A 13713-nucleotide genomic window follows, 5' to 3' on the forward strand; every position below is an offset into this window, starting at 1 on the left:
CTGGGGTGTGGCAGGGGATAGAGTGGAAGATTGTGGGAAGGCAGGCGGGGTTTGGACTGGATCCTGGAGGTGACTGGGAGCTGGAAGGATGGTAAGAGGGGATGGGGCCTGATCACATCAGTAATCTTAGAAGCAGCTCCTTGGCTGTGTGTCGGGGTGGATGTGGGTGGGCGTTTGGTAGGAGGAGGAGCAGCCTGACCGTTGAGGGCCTGGCCCTGTTTCCCCTTCATCCTAAAGCAGAAGGGTCTCCTCCCCTGCCCACCCGGCTCCTGCCAGAAGCTCCAGTCTCCACCCCGGAATGCTGGTGGGCTAGGCATGGGAGGTGGTGGGGAGTAGGGATTTTGGATGGTTTCTGAAAAATACTTTGGCTGGGTTCGGGCAGTTCTAGAAGGCCCCAAGCCTCAGTCCCAGAAAGCACATCCCCCCTCAAGCTTTATTTACAGCCTTGCCTGGAGGCAGGGGGATGGGTTGAATGACCCCTGGCAGGATATAGTGCTATGAGGGGTAATCCATTGTCACACTCTTGGCCAGGACAGGGAGGTGGGGAAACCCCCCTGACTCCCCATCTGGGGTTTCCCTGGGCCCCACCTCAGAGCAGAGCCATTAATAGCTCAGTTCCTGAGTCACACTTCCTGCCGCTTCTAGGTGTGTGGCCTTGAGCAGGTTACTTAACCCGTCCGAGCTTCAGTTTCCATCTTTGTTAGTGGACACTAATTGTACGCACTTCCCAGGATATTTGTGAGGATTATTTGCTTTTAACAGAGGAGGGGCTTAGCAGAGTGTCCACACTTAGGAGGTGCCTAGTCTGCCTTAGTTTAGCAGAGGTGGCTGTGGGGGGTGGGCAAGGGTGAGGGCCATTATCTTTACCATCCTTATCAAGGCTCCCTTAGGCTTCCAAGAGCCAGAGGTGGGGAGGGGTGACGGAACAGCCTGGTCGAAGGAGCAGAGAAGTCTGGGTCCTAGTCTCTACTGCTCCTTGACCTCATGCAAGTCACTCATCTCTCCCAGCCTCAATTTCTGGGGCCAAGGAAGGAGTGAGATAAGGCATGTGGTGGTCTGAGCTGGCAGGGGTGGGTGGGGGGCTAACCTATCTGTTAAGACTTCTATTTTCATTTCCTGCAATACTGAGAATGAGCTAACTGCCTGCCTCTAGAGCAGGCATGCAGCAGGGAATTGCTTTGGAAGGGGCCCTTCTCAAGCTGAGAATGGCCAAGTCCTCCCTCAGAGCGTGGTCTGCTCTCCCCCTTGTCCTTAAGCACCACCCATTTTCCTTCGCATGCCTTCACTGTTCCAGCTGTTCAGCATGGTCTTTTTGGTAAGAAAACAGTTTAGTTCAGCAAACATTTCCTGAGCATCTTTTGTCTGCTTGCGTCTGTTGGGCCCAGGGATGCAGGGATGGTTAAGATACTGACCCAGCTGTTAAGGGGGAGGGAGATTGTTGAATTCTCTTGTGTTTAAAGGTCTAAATGCAGAAGCAGCCATCCCAGGGTGAGAAGCCCTGGGTTCTAGGCTCTTCTTTCTGGCTGTAGGACCCTGGGCAAATTACAGGACCTCTCTGAGCCTCAGTGTCTTCATGTCAGAACCCAGATCAGTCTCTGATGAGCCCTCCCAGTTCAAAGGCTCTGGGATCAGTTTTCTTTTGTTTTTGTTTTTTGGGGTTTTTTTCAATTTCTTTTTTTTTTTTCCTTATTTTCCCCAAAGCCCCCCAGTACATAGTTGTATATTCTGGTTGTAGGTCCTTCTGGTTGTCCTGTGTGGGACGCCGCCTCAGCATGGCCTGATGAGCAGTGCCATGTCCGCACCCAGGATCCGAGCCAGCGAAACCCTGGGCTGCTGAAGTGGAGCGCGCAAACTTAACCACTTGGCCACGGGGCCGGCCCTGGGATCAGTTTTGGATTGTTCTCTTTGCCCTCTCCAGGTAGAGGGGCCTGTGCTCAGTGCAGTTTGAGGGCAGAACCAGAAGAGCAGTCTCCAGAGGAGGAGACTGATCCAAGTTTGAATCCAGTTCTGCAACTTACTATTTATGTGACTTTGGGCAAATTACTTCCTTAAATCTCTTTGAGCCTGGGTTTTCTCAGATGCAAATGGGTATTGTGATGTGCTTGATATGATGTGCCCTGGCTCACAGGGAACTCACTGGTCGTTTTAAAGCTGCCTCGACCCTCTTCTCCCCAAATACCGCACCTGCTCAATGCCAAGAACACACCCCCAGCCCTTCCTCTCTTCCCAGCCCCAGGAATTACAGTGGAGCCGGTTAGTGCAAGTCTCCAGCCTGACCCACTGGGAAAAGAGGCTGGGGAGGCCAAATCTGGCAGCCCCAGGCCTGCCACTGACAGAGGATCCCCAGGATGGGCCCCCACAGAGAGCCCCAGGTGCGCTGGGCAGGGGCTCAAATGGTATAAAACCTCTGTGATTTGAATATATACCAGTTTGGAACTCTGTCTTGCTTTATGAAGAAAACGTTTGCTAATGAAATGAATAGTGTAAACAAGATTTGGGGAGGGCAGGCAGCCAGGGGAGAGGGGTTATTTAAATACACTTCAAAGAACACCCTTCTCCAGCATCTAAGCTGCACCATTTGCATACGTAATGGTTGTGCTAATTATAGGTGGCCTCATCTCTTCACAACAAGTTTGCCTGGTTCTGCTACATTATTGTAATTGCCCAGTCAGAATTCTCTGGCATGCTTTTCACTAAAGATAACAATAATGATAATAATGCCTATCATTTCTTGATCCCTTGCTATGTGTCAGGCCTCCTACCAGGAACTTGACAGTCATCATCTCATTTAATCTTCACAACAGCTCTGTGTCCCAAAGATTCTTATCTCCTGTGTGCAGAGGAGGAGAGTGAGAGGTCCAGAGAGGTTAGCTAACTTCCCTAGGCTCACACAGCCAAGAGCTATGTTGCAGAAAAGATCCAAAGTCTTGCTAACTCTCGTGCTCTTTCCGCTCTCTGGCACTACTTCTCTGGGGAGACCTGACACATGTGCTCACTTTTTATCTCGAAGCTTTCTCTTTCTTACTTGGTCTTCTCAGAAATCCCCTTTTAGCCAAAGAGGAAGCCGAGACCCTAACAGGTCGTTGAGGGCAGGGCAGGAGGTGAGCCCAGGGCCCTAATTTCTAGGGTAAAACCAGTCCCGGCCACCCACCTTCCCACAGCAGAGGGGGAGCAGCTCCTCCTTGCGCTCCCCTGAGGTCTTGAGGTGTCTGGACTTGAGGGACAGGATGTCCCTGCCGCTCCCGCTCAAGTAGGGCTGGGCTCGGCCTGGACTGCCAAAGACAATTCTAAGGCGGTAAACAGGTGGGAGGACAGCAGCAGGTCATAAATAGCTTTACTTGCATTGTCATTAAATCGGACGGAGGTTGCACGTGGGTGGCTGGTGGCCATATGTAGCCTACAGGCAAGTTTCATTTGGTCTGAGAGGGTGGAAAGGGTTTTTTTTTTTAAATCGTTACCAATATTTAAACACCCCTAAAACATTCACCTGAAAAATCTGGATTTCTGGCTTTTCTTGAAAAACGGATGTGGCAACATTGGGTCTGTATTCCTGCAGGGCCAAGAATTGTCCTCTGCGGTTCCCCCAGACTGCTTTGCTCCCTGGAAGACCTTTGAGTTTGCTCAGCTTGCAGTAGTCTGCCCAGTGACTCTGGGAGTGGTGGGGAGGGGGCGTCCCTATTTTATAGACGAAGAGCCTGGGGCCTGAGGGGACCAACTGGGCCACTCTACGAAGCTGTTGGTGAGGCCAGGCCTTACACCTGCATCCTCACCGTCCACCTTGTGTGGTTTGCACTCCACTTCGCTGCTTCCCAGCCATGTCCGACCCCCACTGGCCACCAAGGAGAGAAAGAAACCTTTCACAGGCCTAATGACTCAAAAATAACCAACAGCAAGCCGGGGGAACTGTTCCTGTCTCCCCCTCTCCCTTTCCACCCTCCCTGAGGCCGGAGGGGACATGGGAAACCTATTCATTTAAACTCAATTATTTTCTCGAAGACGGAACGGAACTGAATTGGGTCAATGGCTATATTTGCTGTGCTCAGCTGTTTCCCCTGCAACACCATCACCCATCGGGCGTGTTGCTGGGCTCCATGCTTCCAGGCTCACCAATTAGAACTTCATATTGGTGGCCATTCCCTGGCAAGCTTGACTGTGAAGTGAGGAGACCCTCTGCTCCTTCACCTAACAGGCTGCAGAAGCAGGGTCCGGAGTCATGTGGTCACCACCACCTCGACCGAGGCTGCAGGGGTAGGCATTTAATGCCACCTTCAGTCTGCAGTGGAGGAATTTCTGCAGATGAGCCAGCTGAGGCCCAGAGAAGTTAAAAGCCTGCTGGAAAGGCGGGCCTTGGAGTCGGACACGCCCGGGACCTGACTAGCTGTGTTACTCGGAGCAGAGTACTCACCTGCTTGGCACTTCTGTCTCCTCATTTTGTAAATGAGGCATGAGAACTTGACACACTTCCCTGGGCCGGGCTGTCGTGATGTACACGGGACACAGTATGCCAGGCGCCTGCCCAGAGTTGATCACATGTCCACGTTCATTCCCTTGCACGATGTGCCAGGCACAGGGCTTGGTGCGGGACCCAAATCTCATAAGGGGCATGTGCTGGGATGCCCTCCCCTCCGTGAAACCCTTCCCACTTCCCTGCACCCAAACTGCATGTGCTGTTCTGCAGTCATGATAGGGCCCCTGGGGCCAGGCCCCGCATTGGAGACTTTCCGAGCTTCCTCGGGGCCCACGGCCTGGTAAGCATGTTCCTTTCGGCACTAATGTCTGCATGTGTCCCTCCCCCTGGACAGCCGGCGTCCTGAAGGTAGAGGCCCCCTGTCTTGTTCACTTCGTGTCTCATGGTGTCACTCCCTTTCTAGCTGTGTGGCCTTGGACTGGATGTGTGACCCTGGTGGGCCTGTCTTCCCATCTGTCCAATGGGGACAGTGAGGCCTCCCTGGCACATGTCATGGGAGGAGGCCAGTATCAGATGCGGCAGCACTGTGCCAGGTGCCTGTGACAGACTCTGGGAAAACGTTTGGAGGAAGCAACGTCAGACGCTTCCTTTCTGCTCCCAGAGCAGGGCGTCCGTACCCTGGGGCGGGGCTCTGGGGAGCTGCTATAGCTGCTTCTTGTTGCAGGATTGCTGTCTGCTTACATGGAGCAGTGAGCACAGGGTGGCGGCCTGTGGGCCTCCCCTCATCTCCTCCATCTTCTCTGCTGCAGGGAGGGGGCCTTCGCCGAGGCCTGGCTGCTCGGGCCTCACAGTCATCTCCCATTGCCCAGGGGTGAGGCTGGGATGAGTTAGGACCTAGCCAGCCATTGCTGACCTCCTGGCACCCAGGTCCCAGTGCCTGGCCTTGGACCTCCTGTTTTGGCAATGTTGGAACCTGGAGGTGGAGCAGGATCCCCCGACGGCAGCCCCGTCCCTGGTGCCAGGAGTTGGGGGGTAGGTAAGGGGACAGTTCAGGGAAGTCTGAATTCTTGACCTTCCAAGGACCTGGTGAAATGAGGGGGCATGTGTGTGAACTTGGGCATTGGGCCTGGTGTAGATGTGGTGTGACAACTGTGAGGGCAGGGCTCCACTTTGGTGGGGTGGGGATAGTACTTGGGGACTGGGCAGTAGGTGACCTAGTCAGCGACACAGAAGCTCGGCTCTGGTGGGAGCACAGTGAGTGGAACTCGAGTCTCTGGGCACAGGCTTAGGGATGGGGGGACTGACCACAAGCTGACCCAGCATCCTGTACAGTAGGGGCCAGCAGTCACAGGCTCACAAACCAACTAGCCCCTCTCCCTTCCCCTTGAGAGCATTCAGCCCCTGCTTCATGCTGGCTGTTGCCCAGCACTTGGCACCGTGACAACGGAGAAAGAGAAACGCTGACCGTGTCTCATTGCTCGTTTGAGTGAATGTACTCTATATTTTTCGGAGGAGGTGTCACATGGGTGGGAATTTACTCCTCCTGAATGCTTTGATGGAAACATTACGTTTTTTGAGCAAACGTGTGTCAACATCGCTGTGGGGGAAAAGGTTCCAGGATTCTTTGCCAGCTGAAGTCGTTACAAGACACTGGTCGGAGCCTGGCAGGTGGGGGTGACGCAGCCAGGCTGGTGGGAGGGGAGGAGGTAGCTGGAGGGCCAGGAGCCTGGCTGGCCTGATGGGAGGAGGCAGGTGGAGAGGAGGGAGGGAGTTGGGAGGCTGCAGGCTGACAATACGCATTAACCCCCCACACATCGCAAAACAGGGAGAGAGGGGAGCTTGAGGGGTGGGGACAGAGAGTAGAGGCTCTGGAATGGTGAACGCTAGCAGTTGAGACCAGAGAGTCAGGCTGGGCCAGATTGTTGAAGGCCCAGTAACAAGCTGTGTGACCTTGAGCAGCTTTTTCAACCTCTCTGTGCTCCAGCTTCATTTTAGTAAAATGTCACTGTGGATACCTACAGCTTATGGCTCTTTGGAGGATTAAGCGAGATAATGTATGTAAAATACCTAGCACGGGGCCTGGCACATAGCAGGTGCCAGGACACATTTGTTGTTTGTTGGCGATGATAAAACCGCACAAGCATAGATGTGCTCACATAAATTAACAGCTGGGTTGCATGGAAACTGCTACCCAGATCTGGCCCTCAGTCTAACCCCAGGTTTGTTCCTCACCTTCAGCTAAGTACAGCAGTGGTGTCTTCAGAAGCCCTTGTCCCTGAACAGCCAGGCCCTGGGGCTGACTGTCTGGAGGGCATCCCCCTCTGCCCGGTCCTGTGCCTGCCCCTGTCCCGCACTCTTCCTGAGGCCCTGGGTTACAGCAGCACCTCCCTCCAGCTGAGGGTGTTCTGGTCAGCCTGCAAAGGGCCTCCGTCCTCTCACAGCCTCTAGAAAGGGGAGAGCTGTGGTCACAGGAAAAGTCCTTCCTCCCAGGATGTGAGCATGTCTCTCCCCAAGGGGCTGTACCAGCAGTGTCTGGCAGCAGTCCTCGACGGTCTTGGGGCTGGCTCTCTTGCACCCCAGGAAATGGGAAGCTTCTTGAGGGAGGAGAGTTCCAGAGTCCCCCAGAGAGCCTACCCCAGTTGGTGAGACACCTTCAAATCTGAAAGGTGATGAGACGTCTGGGCTCTGAGCTTTTGGGAGAAGACTGACCTGCAGGGTGTATCTGTGAGTCCCGGGACCTGAAGAACCAGAGACGAATAGACCCCAAAGAGGGCCTGACAGGGCAGACGGCAGGACCCGGAAAGGGGGAGGCAGGCCGGGAATTGAGGCAGGGGGCAGAGATCTTGCAGGTCCTGTGCCTGTGCACACTGGGAAAGGCTTCCCTGAAGTGGGGGCGGTTGAGCTGGGCCTTGAAAGGTGCATGAGAATTGGAAATAGGGGCAGGCAGGGAGATCAGTGGGGGCAAGGGTGTGGCCGTGAGAAAGGGCAGGGCGTGCATGGGGAAGAGTAGAAAAGGAGGGCCCTGTGGCTGGACTGGCAGGTGTGAAGGTGAGGAGTGTGCTCTGGGTAGGTGGGGTCTAATGATTAGCGAGGCCTGGGTCATGGGAGGTACTGGAACCAGGGGTGACTGGATCAGGGCAGCCTCTGAAAGTCCCCAGCTACAAGTGGCCAAGGATGGTCACTGTGCACTCACTCCCTACTTTTACATATTATTCAAGATGACTCTGGAAGGAGGTTATGCAGTTCTCTAGGCTGAGGCTAGAAGGGTCTGGAGGAAGCAGCTTATTCAAGGTCAAACAGCTGGTGAGGGTAGGAGCCTGACTTGGGATGTACATCTTCTGACCCCCAGAAACAATCCTCTTTCTTTTTAGCTGTGACCCCCTCCTGTGGCAGCTGTGTTGCAGAGCGAGAGGCCCTGTGAAAGGGGCCTATTTTGTTATAACAAGATATTAGAACTGTGTGGATCAACCAGTGGGGATGGCTTCCTGCCTGGGGGAAATCTGGGAAGGCTTCTAGGAGGAGGGGGTATTAGAATTGGGGAGGGGGACAAGCAATAGATGCAAATGATTATCTGGGGTGAGGCACATCTACTTTCCGGTGAAGCTGGGTCAACTTGTGCAAGTGACTAAGCCGTCTGGACTTGATTTCTTCATCTGTAAAGTGGTCACAATATCTGCCTGACCTGTTTGTTGCCATTACTGAGCTCAAGTGGGCGGCCAGCTTGGTGCCTGCACCTGGAGGAGTGCTCGGAGATGGGCTCTGCTCCCTCCTTCCTTGGGGCCTTGGTTGATGTGGTGGGAGCTGAAGGGGCTTCCTCTGCCCCAGGGCCTCTCTCTGTTACTACAGCCTCACCTCTCCCATTTTGAAATTTCATTAAGACATTGATTAGATAACCTCGTCTCAAAAGGAGGGGAACCACTGTGAGTGCACCTCTGGCTAGGAGTCCTCTGGGCTTTGCGGGTGTGGACAGATGTAGATGGAGGGGGCAGGCGTTGCTGGATTACCTGGAGTCACCATCGCCTGTGCCCAGGACAGAGCTGAGCCCCAGGGAGGACACAGCAGGGGATGGGGTGAGTTACCTCCCAGAGTAGGGGTTGCTGTGGGGTCACAGTTAGACCTCTTCCCTGGCCCCGCAGGTGCCCCAGCCAGAGGCCTGCCTGCCTGCCTGCACACAGTAGGTGCCTGACAGTCTGGCACTTTGTAGGAGCTCAGTTGTTAGCTGAAGGACTGGAGCAGGCTGAAGCCACTGCGAACTGAGCTGGGGCTGGTGATGCCTCTGCATATGGAAGCCATGGAGTAGGCGGGACCCAGGCTGGGGCTTTGTTCTCTCAGACACCTGTTTATCGTATTTCTCTGCAGGGACTGGATTCCATAATCCCATCGCACCAGCAAGTTGTGCAGCAGCTACACTAATGGAGGCTTCTGGGTCCCTGGCCTCAGCTTGCTTAGCCCTTGCGGGTGGCGGCTGGGAGGGAGGGAGGTGTGATTCCCTGTGTGTGGTAGAGGCTCGGTAAATAAAGACCGTTTCTGTGGCTTCTGGAGTGCCATGGAAGAGGGGGTGACCCCAGGCAAAACGTCAGGTTGGCTGGGCACGCCCTTCCCAGAGGGATTTGCTTTTCAGTGAGGGCGGTGTGAGTGTGACCTGAGGATGAATCTCCTGGCCCACTTTGGGCCCGGGGGTCATACTGGGTCTGTCTACCTCCATCGTCCTGCTGCAGTCACACTCCTGTGCAGCTCCCCTGGCTCACCCTGCTGGTCCCCTGCCTCCCCTCTGTCCTGCTGGCCCAGCCCAGGATGTAGGTGCTTTCCTGCGGAGAGGAAACTTGAACCCAGGACTGCGCCTGCCTAGGAAGCCAGCTCTTCCCAGCTAGGAGGACGCTGTCCCTAGGTCCAGCCCGGGCGGGGAGTTGGGACTTCCCTTCTGCTCAGGTGACCAGCATAGGCAAATCCCTGGCCTTGTCTGCACCTCTGTTTTTGTCCGTTGTTTAAAAATGTTCAAATGGAAGTGCGGGGGAGGGAGGGTGTTTGCCTCTGGGGTGGGGGTGGGGGCGGGGTCCGGCCTGACGCAGCGGCGGGTCAAGTGGAAAGCATTGCAGCTGGGGGCAGCTGGCTGCGGAATGTCCCAGTCGTCCCATGTGCCGGGGCCGGGAAGGGCCAGCCGCTTCCGGCCTCAGAGTGCTTGGGACGGGCGCGCCCGGTGCGAGCCTGGAGTGCTCTGGAGCGGCGCGGCGGGCGGGGGCTTGTTTTGGCGAACCCTCAAGACCTTCGGTCACCCCGCTCCCTCTTACACACGGCTTTGGCTGGCCCTTCACAGCCCAGCCGGAAAGACACGTTTATTCATTCAAGATGTCTGTTAGCGCCTCCTTCGTGCCAGGCACTGGTGCTGGCCCGAGGTGTGCTGGGCCGACCAGGGTGACCAGGCCCCTGCCTCTCTCGGACCTGACATTCTCCTGGTGGGAGAAAGAGGGGGGCTGGACAAGATGATTTCAGATCAGTGCTAAGAAGAAAACGAAGAGGGTGATAACTCGGGAGTGGAAGTTGCTCCTTTAGCTAGACTGGTAGGAATGGCCTGTGCTAGGACTCTAGGACATTTGATCTGAGACCAGAATGAGGAAAAGCCAGCCTTGCCTGGAGCCACAGCCAGCAGAAGGAATGGCAAGTGCAAAGGCCCGGAGGCGGGACCCCCGGCAGGATATAACCCTGGGCGGGGTCAGCACTTTAGGGGAGGAGCCTGGAAGGGACCTCTCTGAGGCTCCTGCACCTTCCTGGACCCAGAGCTCCTGTCCAGGTGCCCTGGGAGAGAGACCTGCCTGTGGCTGGAAGCGAGTGTTTGTTTTCAGGCGTCTTTCTAGACTTCTTGGTCCTGGAGGTTGTGCCATGTGGTTACCTGTATGGAAGACTGTAATTTTCCACTTGTTCCCTGGAGGACCCGGAAATCTCTAGATGTTGTCACCACTGTTTTTTTTTTAAGTCATTTTTGAAATTTCAACTTAGAAGACAGATTCACCGTGTGCTTTGTGGGAAGGGGAAGCCTGCCCAGGCACACTTCTTAGATGCTGGCCTGGGCTCAGAGGTCCCCTGACCTGGCCAGGAGAGGCACCTGGCTGGACGCCATCCTCTGGAATGGGCCTTTGTGGCTTTGGACCCCTCGGTGACAACCTCGGCAAGATCCTGAGCCGGGCGGGAGGAGCTGCCCTCTGGAGACCTGGCCATCCTCGCAAGCCAGATCTGGTGCCCTGGCGGCAGGTACCCAGACCCTGCTCAGTCCAGAGCCGTGCGCTCCCGCCACCAAGGTCGGTGGGGAAGGCGGGCAGGAAACTTCCTCCCCCGTGGGTGGGCAGGCCTCGCGTGGGAGTGGGTCGGAGCTGGAGGGTGTGGGGCTGTTTCTCCAAGGAGGCCCAGCCTGGGACTCTGCTTGCCTGCGCAGCTGGGCCGTGGCCTGAGGCCTGGTTGGTTTGCTGCGTCAGTCAACAGCTCGCCCAGGCCCTTCTGAGCAGCTCAGCCCCCGTGCTGGCCCCTGGACAGAATGGGAGACCCCTTAGGGGCTTAGGAGGCCGAGTGAATGTGGTGGCTGGGCTTGCTAGACTGGCTTCTCCCTTCTGCTGGGAATCATGCGCTCTCCTCCAGGAGCTTCAACTCACGGGAGGGTGGTGGAGAGAAGCCCGCGAACGCAGGGCTGAACAGGCCGAAGCAGGCAAGGCCGTGGGTCTAGGCCCAGGGAACCAGCACGGGGGGGGGGGGGGGGGGGCAAGGTGGGCTGTAAGGAGGAGGCTGTGACCCCAAGCTGTGGAGCCACTGAGGGCCCTGGGGCTGCTGTTGCCGTAGCCTGGGGCTTCCCAGTGCAGGTGAGGAGAAGGGCAAAACTGCTGGGGCTCCCAGCCACTGCCTCTTGGAGACAGTGTTAATAATCCTAGCCTGTCTCTGTTGGTTAGTATTGCAGGAGAGAAGCTTTACTCCTAAAACTTTTATTGATCCAGACACTAATAAAAAGTAAAGGGTCTTTTGGAGCAAGGTTTTTTTTCTTTTTTCCGACTAGAGCAAAAAACATCAGAGCCCTAAAACACAAATTTGTTCTCTCCCTAGATGGGGGTGTGTGTGTGTGTGTGAGTGAGAGTGTGAGGTTGCCCTTGTTCAGATTGCACCTGTTTAGGAAGGTTTCCCCGACTGCACAGGCCTACAGCCTTCCCTCTGCTGCCACTCCTACATATAGTCCCCCCAAGGGCTGAGGCCTCACAGGAGCCTTCCTGCCCACCTGAGCCCCCAGGGCCAGCGAGAGGCATTGGCCACAAGAGGCCCCCAGGGCTCCACTCTTGACTTGTGTCGTTCTGGGTTTGGGTCTTTCACTGCCCTGTTCTTTGGTTTTGCGTTTTCATTTCCTAAATACTTACTGAGCTCTTACACCATGCCAGACCCTCCCTTAAGACACAGAAATACACAGACAGAGCCCTTGGCCGGAAAGAGCTTACCTTCTGGCAGGAGAGACAGATGATCATAAACCAGTGGAGAAACAATTCCCTGTTGGGTGAAGTTCCCCTGCTGAAATGTAAGTCAGGGCTTCTCCTCTGCTTGGTTCAGCACCTGGAATCCCAGCGCCTAAAATAGTGCCTGACACGTAGTTTGTGCTTAATAAATATTTGCTGGCTGAATGAGCAAGATGCTATGAAGGAAACAAGCCAAGCGTTCCAGTGGGGAGTAGCGGGGGTGGGGAAGGCCTGAGTTCCAAAAGACGCCAGAAGTGGGCCTTTCACAGATGGGGGTGGAGCAAGGGCTCCTGCCAAGGGAGCGGCAGGTACAAAGTCCCCAAGGCGGGGGAGTCCCCAAGGCGGGAAAGCGAGGCTTCAAGTGGAGGGTGGGGCTGCTGGACGAGGTCAGAGGGTCAGCAGGCCACTCCTGCAGACTTCTTCAGCCTGGGAAGGAGTTTGGACTTGTTCGGAGTGCTGGAGGGAGTAATTGTAGGGTTTCTAGCTCAGGAGTTAAATAATCCTATTTGCATTTCTAAAGGCTTTCTCTGACTCCCTGGTTGGGGAGTAGGGGAGCGGGTCGGGCTGCCTGGGCAGGTGGAGAGGAGTGGAACCGGGGGTGGGGGGTGAGCGTTCTGGAGGAGGTAGCGGGAGGGTTTGCTGTTGGATTGGATTCTGAAGGCGGGGGAAAGGAGGGCTCCTGTCTTCTGAGATCTGCTTTAGCCACCAAGACGGATCTCTCCTGGGGCATTTCAGTCAGGCTTGAGGTTCTGTGGGGCCTTTGGGGACCTTGAGGAGAACCACTGGGGTCAGGACAGGCGTATTGAATAGAAAAAGGAGGTGACTAGAAGAGGAGGCAGCAGGCCAGGGAAGTGCAGGGAGAACCAGCCAGTCTGGGACACTGAGGGGGGTCGGTTGAGGCGCTCAGTTGTTCTCATCTCCCGGTCTCCACTCGCGGGCGGCTCACCTGCTGGGCCACACCTAGGGTTGCATCAGGATCCTCTGGTGGAATCCACGGAGATTCTGATTTGGAGGGCTGGAGTGGGCTCCCCAGATTGACCTGTAACAGGGCTCTGAGCTTTTCTTTCTCCTCCCTCTGTCCGGGGGGGCTTGCTAACTGCCCTATAGTGTTTCACTTTTTCTGGCATGGGTGGAGTCGCCTGACCCTGTCCTCACCTGTCCCTGCCCCATCTCGCCCTGGGTCCAAGGCCTTTAGGAAGAGCCTTGTGGAGCTGGGTTCATTTACACTAATGCATTTCCTCTGGAAGTCTCCTTTGTGTGTTTCGCTTCCAGAGAAGTTCGAAGTCTTTTTCAGGATATTCTGGTGGCCGGGACCTTGATCTGCCCCAAGGCTAGGATGACTGGAGGGGGAGTGTAGAATGTGTTCGGCTTTGGGGAAACAGTGTAGGGTCGGGGACAACTTAAGGTCTGCTGGTCCCCAATTGGGTTCTCAGTATCTGTTGAATGAGTGACTCTCAGAGTTTTGAGTCTTTGGGTTCCCAGGTGGTTTGTTAAATGCTTTCTCTGCATCTGGTTGGCCAATGTCTTTATTTTTTTATTTTATTTTTTTGTGCGGAAGATTGGCCCTGAGCTAACATCTGTTGCCCAATTTCTTTTTGCTTGAGGAAGATTGTCACTGAGCTAACATCTGTGCCAATCGTCCTCTATTTTATGTGGTATGCCACCACAGCATGTCTTGACAAGTGGTGCTAGGTCCGTGCCTGGGATCCAAACCTGTGAACCCCAGGCCTCTGAAGCAGCGTGCACGAACTCAACCGCTACGCCACCGAGCTGGCCAGCCAGTGTCTTTAAAACTGTTGTCTGCAGGGGATAATGTATTATCTC

The 13713-nt window shown here is 55.3% G+C and overlaps 1 protein-coding gene and 1 long non-coding RNA gene across 41 annotated transcripts in view; one reads left to right on the forward strand and one right to left on the reverse strand.

Annotated features, from left to right (window-relative positions):
* Positions 1-12171, reverse strand: part of LOC103555450 (uncharacterized) — a 33371-nt gene extending 21200 nt beyond the window's left edge. The window contains exon 1 of the long non-coding RNA XR_546006.2: positions 11875-12171. This is a non-coding gene — a long non-coding RNA (uncharacterized lncRNA). The remainder of the gene's footprint in view (positions 1-11874) is intronic.
* Positions 1-13713, forward strand: part of DAB2IP (DAB2 interacting protein) — a 194427-nt gene that overhangs the window by 137226 nt on the left and 43488 nt on the right. For 2 of the 40 annotated variants that reach the window (XM_070596155.1, XM_070596159.1), the window contains exon 1: positions 10182-10701. The exons of 37 other annotated variants lie outside the window; for them this stretch is intronic. In XM_070596155.1, the coding sequence (XP_070452256.1) occupies positions 10532-10701 (170 nt within the window). In that variant the 5' untranslated portion in view covers positions 10182-10531. Of the gene's footprint in view, positions 1-10181; positions 10702-13713 lie in introns of those variants that run through there. One more of the 40 variants, XM_008527033.2, reaches the window with a different exon arrangement.

This window comes from Equus przewalskii, chromosome 26, assembly GCF_037783145.1.
Source record: "Equus przewalskii isolate Varuska chromosome 26, EquPr2, whole genome shotgun sequence".
NCBI lineage: Eukaryota > Metazoa > Chordata > Mammalia > Perissodactyla > Equidae > Equus > Equus przewalskii.